Below are 14,310 nucleotides of genomic sequence, written 5' to 3' on the forward strand. Positions count from 1 at the left end.
ATATTCAAAACAAACAAAATTAGCAATATTTTAAAAATTTAAATACATACACTTGACCACATCACAAAGTTTTGTAATAACTTAAGTGGTGAAATAATTTAAGGAAAAAAAAAAGCAAAAAAAAGAATAACACAAAAGTATTATTTTACTAACAATAGTTTTATTTTATGCAGTATGTTTCATAAAATTTTGTTTGGACAGTTTATGCATTAGAACTGCTCAGACACAGAAATCTACTTAGGTGTAAGACCATTTAAAGTCAAATTCACCCCACTTCCTTTGAGGCCTTTCAGTGGGCATCTAAAGTAAGAGTTTAGTCACCCTTGGCTTTTGAGGATTTACAAAGAGGTAAGCAATGTCTGATTTACCTTTGAAGGCGACACTCACTTTCCATTGATTCTAGAGTGACAATGCTCCTTATTTAGGCGTAAAAGTTAAATTACCTAATGTGAGATAGATATTGTGGTGTTTAAGAACATGACCTGAATTCATCTTTCTCAGTAAAGACAGCAAACTATATGTTGAGTTTATACCGGCATAAATGAAGAACCTTTCAGAAATTATTCTGTGTTAGACAGGTGTGAATGAAATCAGACTGTCTTTGTTCTCTTACAGCACATATAACTCTCAGCATATTGTCAGCTCAAAAGATGTATAGTTTAATTTAAAACAGTATCATTTTGGTAATGTGAAACAGCAGTTTCCCATTATTAAGTATTTTCTGAGACAGCACAAGATTACCCATTCACATCCTTTATGAGAACAGTGTAGGTCATATATCAGCAAATTTCTCCTCACTAAAGAAAATCAAAGTCCTGACATCTGAAACTGTGCTTTGTACATTATTGTGAGTATCTGTTTATTTCTATACCTCCTTTTATGAGTTTATAAATTTATCAGACAGCCTACAGGTAGCTTTGATTAGGGTTACAGAGCAATTTACATTTTTTACATTATTAAAATGCATTTCCTTTTTTCATCAGATAACAAGAACAGTAATCTTTCATAATCATTTGAGGTATTTACTTCCTGTAATTTCTGCTGTTTTGGAATATTCAGGCTAAGTAGATAATAGTTTGATGATAGTAGATGATAGTATTTTGGCTCTGCTGAAGTCAATGAAACAACATTCATTGAGGTCAGCAAGGCATCATTCCACTTATGGCCCAATTCTGAAGAGCTCCCAATTAGGGATTTGATCCATGACTCGTAGTCCATGATATTCCACACTGAAATGCAATGAAATGGAATTTGAGACTGTAAGAGTCTCCAGACAGACTCCTCACTAGGAAAACAGCCTGTTCATGATGAGAGTTAAACAAGGGTTTTAGTCTGAGCCAAAGCTAAAAGGGAGTCCAGAGAAAGGAAGGAAAGCTTATAATGCCCCGATCATAGAAGTGTTAAGAACCAGTACTTACCCTCTTGAAGAAATAATTTTATGTGCAATTAAAAAGAAATAATTTTGATAAATTACTTCTAAGTCATCTAAATAAATATCACAGTTTCTAATTATAAAATATTCCAACATATGGAACCCAACATATGGGCCATTTGCAAAGGGGCTAGTTTTTGTAACTTACAGAAATATTGAGGTAACATATTTTTATCCTTAATCTTGAACTGTGCACTTCAAATATTTTCAGCAAATGCAGTATTATATTCCAGACTATGTGTGTTCATGTTCATCAAATAAATAGTGTCTCTAAGACTAATAATGGAAATAATTAACTGTCAGGCGGAGCCAGGACGCCCCTAGCAGTCACATCATTAAGTTTCAACAGCAAGTGAAACCATTTTTATGGTTAAAAAAAAAAATCTGATCCATGAATGCAGCTTTACAAATGAGTTACCAATAACTTTATAAAACCTGAAGTGCATTTTTTGTTTGATTTGCATTCTAACACTATCAGAATAGTGTTACACTGTCAAATGAATTGTGCCATATATTTTACATATAATTGAGGATCTTGTACAGAAGTTCAACTCTGGATCTGGCAAATTAACTGTTCAAACATAAATCCAATGAGGACTGCATGCCAATTGCGTGCTAAGAGGGTGAAAGGAACCAATCTGACCATGATAATGAGGCTCATCTCCACAGGCGTTGCTCTTGGAAAAAGCCCACTGGGAGCAACAGAGGCATTTAGGTATGTTCAGAGACTATAGATTCATGTGATTTGATAGAACTCTGAATGCCAAGACCCATGGGCATCTCCCCAGGGCCAGTGTCACTTAGTAACGAAGTAAGTAAATAACTGAAATGTTTTCCTTGGCGTTTATTTTTCATCAGCTTCCAAATATGATTCAGAGATGTAAGCACTTAAAATAAACCCTGCCTTTTTAAAATGTCAAAATCTTAGCTGTCTCATAATTGGACAGTTCAAACTACAATATAGTACAAATAATTATCAACATTTAACACAGGGAGAAAAAGGAAGCAAAGTTAAGATAAAAGTACTGAGACTAGTTTTCATAAGATCTTTATGAAAGTGTAACTGAAAGCGCCAGAACACTCTTCAATACAATGTACCTAAAGAGACATGCTTTTCAAAAAGGTCTAACAATTCTCAGATTTTACTGACAGTCTTAAACATTACTATATGGAGAAAGGGGAGGTTAATGTCTGTGTCTATGTAGTGACCATTCTTCCTCTGGATGCTAGCGACAGAAGATAATTTTGAGGATAATGTTGCACACCCACAAAAATAATTTCATATTATAAAATCACACTCATATTTTCATACACAGAGCCATACTAGTCTCAATGGGAACACTTGCATAAGAAAAAAAAAATCTATTTAATGACTGATTTGACTTAAGGTCAGCACAGACATAAAATTGGAATTTATCCTTTAATAGACAAAGGCAAGTTTATTTTTTATTTTTTTATCACCAGGCTGCCATGGTATTCCTGCTTCTCCATACCACAACTGTCATTTTATGGATGGTGCCACTGAAATTTATTCTACAAAGTCCCAGATCTGCATCTTTTAGTGGGCATTCTCATCAACCATAAGCAAGTTTATTCAGCTTTCTGCTGTGTCTTGGGTTACTTTTCATACAGGCAGAAGGCCACAATCTCAACACAAAGTCATTCAGCTCCATAGCTGGGATACCTCCTGTCTGGTACTAACTTTGGTCAAGTGGTCATGTAACTTATCATCTAAAACTCAACAAAACAATTATTTGATTGAAAACTGGAGACTTGCCATACCTTAGGCATGGCAGCAGGACACTGCTTTTCCTTTTACATATTTTTAGCATAATGATTTTAATGCATTTGCCCTCGCAACAAGATCTAAAAATAAAGAACAGAGTTCTCTTCTACCTTTTTACATCTGTGTAAGGAACACACAATGCAATGAAATCTGAATAATAGATTATGCATTCTCTGAACTGGGAAAGTACAGTACAGAAAAGAAATAGCTCCTAAATCTTGCATATAATTAATGACAGCAACGACACTATTATGAACTTAAGTGCATGGGATAACTTGTATTCCAAAAGCAGCACAGATGATGCTCCTGACAGACGATTCTGTTCACCCTAACTCCTCAAAAACAAACAAAAAGTTGGTTTATAGGCTATTATGACATTCCATGTGGCACTTTCAGGAAGGGATTTAAAGGTCTCTCTCTAATTCCACAAATACACAGTCAGTCTTAATTCTTACCTTCAGCTGCCCTAAAATATCTGACATAGAAAAGCCTTTTTATTTCTTCTGATTCTAGAGTGTAAATCCTGGAAATAGAAGGCAAACGCTGAAACTTATTCTGTCAAATACAGACTGTATAGACATCAATTTTTTTTTTTTTTTTTTAAATACGATCAAAAATGGCTTCAGCGAGAAGCCAATTTGAGAGAATGATACTTGGAAACCAAAGTTTCACTAACATATCTGTGTATATTAACTTGTTTAATATTTCCTTTAACATGACATTCCACCTAGCCAGGGGTGAGACCTAGGACTGAAGGGGGAAAAAGCAACTGCTGCTAGTAAATGACAGCTAAGTCATATTAGTGAGACCGCAAAATATCAATAGCTTTATCATGCTATTTTGACATACTAATGACTGGCTGAGAAAGAGCCACTTTTATCTAGGTCATAATGAGATATCACAATGTGCTCCAAAGGATGTGAAAAGTACGTATGGGAGGGACAAGACAGCAGGGTAAGACAGGGACATAATAGCAAAATTGGAAGGAAAGGCAAGAACTCCTTTACATTAAAAATCAGTAAGGGTACCTGTAATCTGTATGAAGAAACTCACTGCACTTTTGACATTGTCTAACGCTTACCACCCAAATAAACAGTAATTACACACACATTTCAATATAATAAGCCAAAACTCTGATCCCAGCTCCCACAAGCCAACTGAAGCGTATTTCAAGACAATTCCAGTTGTGATAAAAAACAGATGGTAAAGGAAACAGATGTCTCTTTCTGATCTGATTTACACATCTGCGGACATTTACAGTATGCATGCATTTCCAAAGAATGCTGAGAAAGTTAAATTGGGAAATGGGAATTTTTTTTCTTAATGGGCATGCGCCAATAAAGAGTGTGACTCAAGAAGAAAATAAGCTGTGACAAAGACACATCTACCCTACCAAGCTTATCTGTTTCCAAACCAGTATCATATTACAGCACCACGTTAAAGAAACACCAATCATGATAAAAATCAGACAACTTTGGAAATAGTTTACTGCAGGGAAACATCACTCAAATGTGAGGTGGCTGAGGGACAGATGATTTCAGATTTCTCCCCTCTCTGAAAGAAGACCTGAGGTTAGCAACGGTAGTCCTTCAGAAAACCATTATACAGAAAAGCAAAACATCCCTCAGCAACACAGACTTGGATTTAAGATTTAAGATCTCCTAAACCTCAGATTGCCATTTTATGCAGACATCAACAATAAGCCATTGACAATGACATCAAATACTTGCACTGGCCTCAGTGAAATTATGCACAAGAATCAGCAGAGAAACGTGTTACAACAAAGGAGGATGGAAGTCTCACTCAAAAAGAGAAAATCCTTGCATAACCCCTTAGACAAGAGGTACAGGATAAAGCAGTGCAAGGAGCCAAGATGTTAACAACCTTCAAAATTAAGTTAGGTTGAGGCAGGTCAAAACTACACATAATCTTCTCCAAATTTAACTGCTTGTTTGGAAGATCTTGTTGGTTTCTTAGATTTTTGTCCCATTTATTTTTCTCCGTGTAGTTTACTTCAGGCTCACAAAGGGTACCACATTGTCAGGCAGGAGAATGAAGTCTTCTCTTTTGTCAAAGCACAAACCCCAATATAAATGCCACATCTCTGAGCTGAAGGAACCATATCCTATAATGATATTCGATATCCATGTCCATTCCAGTCCTGGGCCTGTCTGCTGAGACTGTAAGTAAGGAACTAGATTCACTCAAATGTTCTGTTTCCTCCCGCTGAAGGGATGCTGAACAGCCTTAAACCTCAGCTTATGTTTATTTTGCACCACTGGAGTGACCAGTGAAACACAGACAGAATGCATCAGTAACCCCCTCCAAGGGGGCTAATTATCACCGTTGGGAACTGGGCCAGTTTAACCAGTTTAATTTCATATAAGCCGTCATACAATCATCAGATGGTAAGTACTTTCAGGAACTAACCACTTGGGCTGGAGTCAAACTGGTGAGCTGGAGGTGAAAAGCTCCATATTCTATTACTAATCCCCTGAGCTATAGAGTCCCCAGCTGGTAGTTCTATAAAGGTTCACACAGGTTTTTTTGAAAGGCAGCAAAAGTAGTTACAAGTTTGATTTTTTAAAAAAACAAAACAAAACGAAAAACCTCACACTTGCAAGAACAACTCTCTTTTTCTTAAAATAATCTCTTTGAAAGTAGCAGACTGTACACATTTTACAAGAATAAACAAACTTCTCTAATATTTATCCACAAACTGAGAGTCAGAGATCATTAGTGCAAATTTCTGCTGACCGGCAGCATTTATTCTATAAACTTTGGGTATCCTAAGTGGTCCATTAGAGAACAACAGATATCTTCAATCTGTCTAATCTCTTCATTGGGCATGTTTTGTTTCCAGGCATGAATGCTACTTGGTGAAATTTCCCCTTCGTAAGGAAGATAGAAAAGACTGGTGGAGGTGGCAAATAATATTTGGTTTAGGCTAGCAGGAGGAAGAGGAATACCAAGAAAGGCAAAAACTGTTTCAGCCGTCTTCTGAGGAAAGCTCACAATATCTTCAAACTTGACCAGCTGATAATTTGTTGGCTGCAAGTCCCCATTTATTCTCAGTGCTGCTGCTGTGTTTGTTAGCCATAAATAGGACAACACAGAAACAGCATTTGAATTCGAATTTGAAAGTTCTTTTCTTAATGATTCGTATTCAAAAGCATAGCCTTCATTTAAACTACATTTTCCTTTACCATTTTCCCCTTTAAACATTGCAGCCAAGTGTTGTGGAACATTTTTCAAGGAGTAAAGGCTTGGCTTATTTTTGTACAACATTGAATAGATCCACGCCCGTGGGTCCCTTACTACATATAATGCTCTCATTGACGGTCCTAGGATTTCCTGAAAGAAGGGAAGCTTTAATGTCCAACTCCCACTACTTAAACTAAGCACAGGTCGTGCATTAGGATAATAGATGAGATGTCTTCTCAGTTCCCTAATATATTCAGCATCTTTATCTTGACTTCCTCTTGCCCTGCTTCTTTGCTCTGACAGAGATTCTCTCCTTTTGGATCTTTTCTTTTTGTCCTTGCTCATGGCAGAATGCTGAGCAATTTTACTTCTGCTGGCTTCATATAAATGAATGTTTTGTAAATGTAACTTTGTGCCTCGAACTAGGGACTGGAGCCACCCTTGAATAAGACGAAAATGACCATTCTGGACATCAGAAACCTTCCATTCACATGGATCTACAATGGAATCAATTTCAAATTCAGTGTCAGGAATTTCGAGATAGGGTGTAGGTATCCTGATGTATAAGAAGTCACTGCTATTGAGAAACAGCTGTTTTAAAATTTCTGCACCAGAAGCGGGAAGTGAAGTAATGATAACATCTGGCAGAACAACGGGATTTCCTTCCAATTGTTTGGCTTTATTGCCTTTATCATGTTCTAGCCTTGTCATGTCACTGCTCCATTTTGCACAGATGGGTTGAGTACACATGCTCCACACGTCCACCAATTCAATAAGCCACAGTATGACAACCAGTATGAGGATCCAACGCAACATTTTACTGAAGGATATGTAAAACCGCCACTGAAAAGCCAGTATGACCAAACTAACACCCAAAATTAACCCTGCAATTATGTTCACTTTGAATCCAAATGGGAAAACCACCCTATTATTTTTTATCCATTTTTCCACAGATTCAGTACCTAGACCAAACTTGGTCACTTTGTTTTCATGAACTACTTTGGCAAAACCACCAAATCCCAAATAATCGAACCTTGTCTTTAAATTCTGATATTCAGTCACAACAGAGATGGTATTTTCAGTGTTGTTGACACTGAGTGAAATCTGAAATCCAGATTTTGCATTATCTATGAGTCTGCAGTTAGAAACATTGACATATGGGCCATAGAAAAGGTAAACAATCCTTGTAAGCGTGTTTTTCATTGGAAAGGTAACATTTACAAACTGAGTCCATCGCTTTTTGAATTCAGCAGCTTGTTCTGCCTCCTGTATCCTAGCAACAGGACTACTCCCATGATGATCAAACCAAAACATCTTGTAGTGGGCATCCCACACATCCATCATAGCTCCATTGTATTTGTTCTTAAATTTATAGGGTATGTACTTAAAATCAATGTCGAGATTATGAAAAAAGGCACTGACAGAATTAACAGGGGAGTCTTCCTCCTTCTCAATATGGTCTACTACTAACAATGTCTGAGAATTTAAGAGCAGCAAAACACGATACACACTTTTCAATTTCATTGCTGATGTGTAAGCAGATACCGCCTCACCACTCACAAACATCATGTCTCCAGCCTGGGAGGCTGTTATAATTTCTCCAGTTGAGTCTCCAACCTCATCACCAATCCACTTCAGCCACTGGGCACACTCACCAAGCTGTCCCTCCCAAGGCTGGTTGCACTGGCTCGTAGGAGATGGAGCAAAGACCAAGACATTGTTCAGGTGGCTGAGTTTAGGTCCGTAAAGAGCCTCAGATACAAACACCTGTCCATTGGGAGCAAAAGTGAAAGAGTTCTGATCGGGATGTTCATGTCCCGGATTGAAACTTCTCCACCCATCAATCCAGGCATACGGTTGAAAGTGAACAATATCATAGACAGCACGTCCACCGAGTTTTCCAGACTTAAAGGACACAAAGGTGTTTGTCTGACTGTTTGGCAATCCGGCCCCATAAGTAACAACTCCCCAGTTAGGAAACACATGCATTTTAGCAGTACCGTAGTCAGGAGGTGGCTGAGGAGTGATTTCGGCAGCATACCATATAAATTCAGTGTGTAGTGTGCTCCACCTCTGTGCAGTGGATGGCACCATTGGCCCGTCCTTGGGTCTGTGTTTTCTAATCTGCTGTGCCAGCCAGTTGCCAGCTCCATTCTTCATGATAAACTTATCCAAGAAAACCAGTTGGCTCTCAGGACCATAAAACCAGTTGTAATTAGAATCTGCTACGCCCACAGTCCTCTGAAAGCCCGGTAATAGGGTGGCATAGTAAAACCAAAAGTGCATTTTGAGCCAGTTATTCTCCAAGTTGTTAATACCAAAGTGGCGCTGGGCCAGGAAAACATACTGGGTTACTGACTTGGCCGTGTAACTCCCATAAGCCACTCCCTCATCCAGAGACCCGTCTACAATATGATTGAGCAGAAACATTGTTTTCTCCATCACATCAACAACAGTGTGTTTCCAAATATTTGCCTGAGATCCTTTGTCCACCCCTGCAACTAAAGCCCCAATAAGCAAAGCAAGCATATTGGTTGCTTGGTGATTATGGAGAAGCTGCTTTCCCCAGGAACGAACCTTTGAGTACTCATACATTTCCTCGCTTACAGACCATATCTTCTCCAGGTATTTTTGCCTTCTCTTGTTTTCCAGTGAATTATACAAGAAGTCAAAAGCAGTGGCAAATCCTGTTAGGGAGTGACCGAGTGGCACTTCATCTCCCGGTGCATTCTCAACCAACCAGTTTTTGTAGCCAGCCATTCTATCCATATATTCTAGGGCAAAATCAAATGCAGCTTTATCTTCGGGGCACAGCAAACAATAAAATGCTAGAGGTGGCAGATTGTTACCATAAATCTCATTCCACTTTGCAGCAAAATCAACGTGCTTGGGAGGAGGTAGGTAGTATAATGGGTTGGATAGCATAACCGTCACCGCACTTCTGATGGCTCTAAATAGATGGGAATGGCTTGTATGAGCCTTCTGCCTCAGTGCCTGGACATCTTCAGCGTCGAAATACAAGCTTGGATGAAGAACTGTTTTTTTCAGCTTCTGCTCAGCACTAAGACCTTCAAGTTGCTGTTTTTCATATTGATCTACATTTTCTATGAAAGTCACCCAATCAGAGTAATTGCTTACAGATTCTTCAAAAGTGAAGACAGCAAACATCATTAATGCTAGAAATAAAGTATGCCCTGTGAACATCAGAGCCATGATCCATTAGGCAGCTCCTCTTCCCCAGGCATGCATTTCCTAACAAAACACAATGTTCAGACAGCAAACTTTGATCCAAACAAAACCGAACATCTTAAGGCATATTTTTAGGAGAAAAGACTGAGCGTGTACTGTGCATTCTAACAGACACTCAGATTACTTGTAATCCGAGCTACAACATTGAAATAACAAGGCTCTCGAAAACTTAAATCTCGAGTGCCTTGTCCGTTCACACTTTTCTCAAACACAACACTACAGCATAAATACTAAAATTAGGGAAAAAGTAAGATCTCTAAGATATGCATATAAAACACAGGTTGACAATGCACAGTAGAGACGGAAACACTATCACTTGATAACTTGAAAAACTTGACTTGAAAAAAAGGAATCGGAGTCATACATTTACTTTTTTAAAAAGCCTTCAATCAGGTCGAATTCCACTTCTAGAGCTGACAAAGACTCCACTGATCACAAAATTATATAATTTATTCAAAACAATGTGTTATATTTTATGAAATAGGGAGTTTACAGCACTTGGAAAACAGGCTCCAAAACTGAAGTTATTGTCTTCAGCCTTCCCCTTATCTCAATTTCCATACACACTCTTTCCATCTTTCTCTTTTGGGACTCATGGGAGAGTGGGAAGGAAAAAAAATATAATACAAAAAAAATCAACATAGGTCCTCCATTAGCTCCTTTTGATGAAACTGCAGTGCTCTTAGCCACTATTCCCCTTTGTTTGTGAAAGGTGCATCTGAATTAATAGTCATGCAGCATCGACATATTTTCAAGTCTTCTTTCATCTTATCTTCAGCCAACGATGCCCAAATTTTGCCTCAAGGATTCAGATAATCCTCCTCCTTCCATTATGAAGCAAAAGGAAAACATGTGAATGAGGCAGAAAGCCAATACTTTTTTGTTAAAAGAGCAGTTTCGGGTTTCCTCCCACTTTGCATGTTGGTTCTTTCTGTGGAAACAGAAACAGAAGTTCCCTGAAGCTGTATAGGTGTCAGAACACATCTGAAGTACTTAAGATAACAAAGGACTTCTAACTTGCTAGGAAAGATGAGTTAACACACCTTTTCTTTTACAGAAATTAAAAAAAAAAAAAAGGAGTCTTTTCAAAGTTCCACAAAATTTATCTTTGGCAAAACAGAAATTCAGATCGGCTACTTAAGCTCGCTTTATTTCACCTTTTCCTGCGTGACTACGAGCTCTCAGGGCGTATTTTCCCGTTACGCAATCAGGAGCTACCCAAGAAAATAAACCTGAAACGCCACCAAAATTAAACGGAGCTCAAATTAAAAATAAAATTGCGTGTATGTACAAACCACAGGCGTGGTTCCGCCGGCGAAACGAAGGGGTGAAGAGGGAAAGCAGACAGACCGACCCACGACGGCCGCCGCCCGAGGGGCGCCCGCCGCCCCGCCAGCCCCGGGACGAAGCCCGACAGCCCCCGCCGCGGCGCCGCGCCGCCCCCCCCCCCCCCCCCCGCGGCCAGCAGAGGGCGCCCGCCGCCGGCTCCGCCGCCGCCTCCCCTCCCCGCCGCCGCCTCCCCTCCCCGCCGCCCCGCGGCCGCACAACTTGGACAAGTTTCGGCGGCGACCGCGGGCGCGCCCCGCACGCTCCCCCGCCGCGGCCGGGAGCCTCCGTCTCCTCACGCCCGGCGTCCCCGAGCGTAACCCCGTCTTACCGCAGCGGGCCCGGCGCGGGTCGGGGCGGCCGGCAGCTGCCGCGGGGCCGGGTCGCTCTGCCCCGGCCAGCGCGGCCCGGGGGCTGCGGCGCGCTGCGCCGGCCCCGCTGTGCTGCGCCGGGCTGTGCTCGGCTCCGGCCCCTTCCGCGTTGCCGCTACTTCCACCCGGGCTGGCCGCAACTTCGGGTCCCTGCCCTCCGCCGGCGGCTCCCCAGAGTTGATGACGGGGGAGATGCGGCGGCGGGCGCCCAGCGAGAAGCGCGGGCAGCGAAGCAAACTCGCAGGAATGTCGCTCCGGAGGGGCGGGGAGGGAGGGAGGGAGGGAAGGAGGGAGGGGGGGGAGGTGGCGGGGGGGTTGGCAGAGCCGCCCCCGGCGGAACAGGGATGTGCCGATCTTCCGCGCCGTGCTTCGGCGGCGGGCGGGCTCCTGGCTGCTCCTCTTCCCTGCGACTGCGTGGGCTGGCCGCTGCTCCGAGCGCCGAGCCCAGCCCTGCTCACGGCGGCGGATGCCACCGCCGCCCTGCGCCTCGCCAGCGGGCTGCCGGCGCAGCGGAGCGGAGCGCGGCGGGTGCGCCCGGGGGCAGGGCCGGGGCCGGAGCCGGGGGGCCGGCCCCGGGAGCGGCGGAGGCGGCGAGGGGAGGCGGGGCCGCGCCGCCCGGGCGGCTCCCGCGGCTTCTGCCCCGAGACCGCTGTGAGGGACGGCGAGGGAGGGCCCGGGGGGCCGGGGCGGAGCGGGTCTCGGTGCGGGGAGCAGCAGGCAGGTGTGAGAGGGCTCCGTGGAAGAAAAGCTGCCGCGGGAGGTCGCCTCCGTAGCCGGCCGGCCGGCAGCTGCCGCCCCGCCGCGGGCCGGCTCCCGCGGCTCGCAAGCCGCGGCAGTGGCAGGGCACGGCCCGGCGGCGGCCCGGGGGCCGGCGAGCAGGAAAGGGCTGGGCAGGGCAGGGCAGGGCTGGGCAGGGCGGCAGGAGCCGTCTCTCCTGTGGGTAGCAACTTCGTAAGCGCGGAACAAATACATAACAGTGCCCATATGTCAGAAACCACGGGGAAGCGCAGCATCTGCTTGTTGGAGCGGTCCCACTTTTTATAACTACCTCCCTGCGCAGGCACTTTATTTTATGCGAGGCATTAAAATAGTTCTCATTCAGCTTTAGCTGAGGGCTTCTGAAGTGAAATATAAAACCCTAATGAGGTGTAAAAACCTCTGCCCCTCAACTCGTTCACGGTCAGTGATGCGGCGGAGGGCCAGTAGAAAATGCTGGCTAGCCCGCCTGGTGCCTGTGGTCCACCCACGAAATTCAAGAGGTGTAACGCCATTCTCGGTTTTGAATGGCAGTTTGGATTGCCGGTGGTGACTTTCCGAGCCTGATTTTGTAGCCTGTCTGATGTGATACCAAGCGATTCTTTGGTAGTAAGTGCGCTCTAGGAAAAGAAAGGGTATGAGATTTTGGATATGTGTTACCATTTGCTATGTTTACAAACTGTACCTCAAAGGACGTGGGTTTTAATCAACCCGAGGGCATCACCACTTTTTCCCAGGCATAGCCTATATTCTTCTTAACTTTTCTTTTTTCGCCCCAGATAGCTTAGAAAATACTGTTGCATATTTAAGTATTTCTTAAGCTACTCAATGTATAACTATCTTGAAATGAATATATGAATATATAATGGACATACATTATGGATACTGATTCTGTTTCTTTGTGCTATGGAGAGCACCTTAAAAGGATTAAATTATTAAATTATGCACATTTCCATTAATGATGAACTACATCTGGAACCATCCTAATCTTTCAGATGTGCCCTATGGACTTGGCTTAAGAGGAAAAAATACCGATTACTGCCTGGATCATATCTTCCCATCAGAAGAAATTTGCATAATGACCAAAGATCAGCACATAGTTCCCTGACCTTGAATCTGTTAAAATTCTGCCTTTTCATGCTACTGGGGAAGTTATTCCAGGAGGAGAGCAAAGGGAAATGTAAAGCAATAATAGAGGCCACATTCCTCTTTAAGTCGGTAGAAACTGAGTGGAATACACTACAAATTAAACCCTCCCAAATCTTTTTCCCTCTATTGCCATTGTATCCTGGATTGTACCCATAATGTTTTTCCCAAGGCTGACCCATTCTGGAACATATTGAAGTCTCAGAGAATGACCTCTCCCATAAATTGTCAGGCAGTTCTGAATGAGCAGAACATGTGGAGGACTTTTGTTAGGTTAAAAACAAGAGTAAAGCTCTCCCAAGAGCCCTTCTCACTTTCTGGGACCTGTGGTGAGATCATTACATATACAGTGTTCAATTGCAATGTGATACTTGTGGAGAAGCATGAAAATGAATTATTGACTGGCCCCATATATTCACAAATGATACCATTTGACAAAGTCTTATTTATAAGGCAGTGAAGGCATTTTTAAGGCATTTTGCTTTTTCTGCAGAAGCTCTTTCACATTATCAAAGATGCACTGGCAGAATACTTAAGGCTGATTTTCTGCTAAGCCAATTGCAAAGCAAGAGCATACTTAACCATTTTCAAGTCATTATGCTTAAATCAAAACCAAAAAAAACAACAAAAAAAAACCCAATAGTGGTAGAACTAGTATTGTTATTTTTCTATTAGTAATTTTAAATAGTCAGCAGAGACCCATAGTTACTATACTACAACTGAAAACTCCTGGATTCAACAATTAAGTGAAGCAAACTTCAAAGGAGTTGGAGTCACCAACTCTTTTTTTGCATAAAATGAGCCTGAATTGCATTGGCATTCAGCCTTACTTGAATACATTGTGGTCAGTAAAATCAAGGTCACGTTCAGAACAACTGTTAATTGTTACCATTTACATTTTTATTTGTAGAAACACTGACCATCTGGCAACAAATTGCATTATATTGTTACATTTTCAAATATTCTTCATAACTGTGAATACCTGATGGACTATCAGCAGGAAGAAGGTGCTGTAAAATATCTACCAAGAAAATGAGTTT

The 14,310-nt window shown here is 42.1% G+C and overlaps 1 protein-coding gene across 2 annotated transcripts; it reads right to left on the reverse strand.

Annotated features, from left to right (window-relative positions):
- Positions 1–140: 140 nt before the first annotated feature.
- On the reverse strand, positions 141–11,393 carry DSEL (dermatan sulfate epimerase like). 2 transcript variants are annotated; one of them, XM_076330052.1, is made up of 2 exons: positions 11,329–11,393; positions 141–10,602 (listed from the first exon to the last, which is right to left on the reverse strand). In XM_076330052.1, exon 2 carries the CDS (start codon positions 9,633–9,635, stop codon positions 5,985–5,987), a length of 3,651 nt encoding a protein of 1,216 aa, XP_076186167.1. In that variant the 5' UTR covers positions 9,636–10,602; positions 11,329–11,393; the 3' UTR covers positions 141–5,984. The 2 variants fall into 2 exon arrangements, with proteins under 2 accessions (XP_076186167.1, XP_076186168.1); XM_076330053.1 differs by lacking the exon at positions 11,329–11,393 and adding an exon at positions 10,967–11,031.
- Between the last annotated feature and the right edge of the window lie 2,917 nt (positions 11,394–14,310).

This window comes from Aptenodytes patagonicus, chromosome 2, assembly GCF_965638725.1.
Source record: "Aptenodytes patagonicus chromosome 2, bAptPat1.pri.cur, whole genome shotgun sequence".
NCBI lineage: Eukaryota > Metazoa > Chordata > Aves > Sphenisciformes > Spheniscidae > Aptenodytes > Aptenodytes patagonicus.

Excerpts from the sequence above, each read along its gene's own strand:
- DSEL (XM_076330052.1), bottom strand. The coding sequence starts at position 9,635 with ATGGCTCTGATGTTCACAGGGCATACTTTATTTCTAGCATTAATGATG.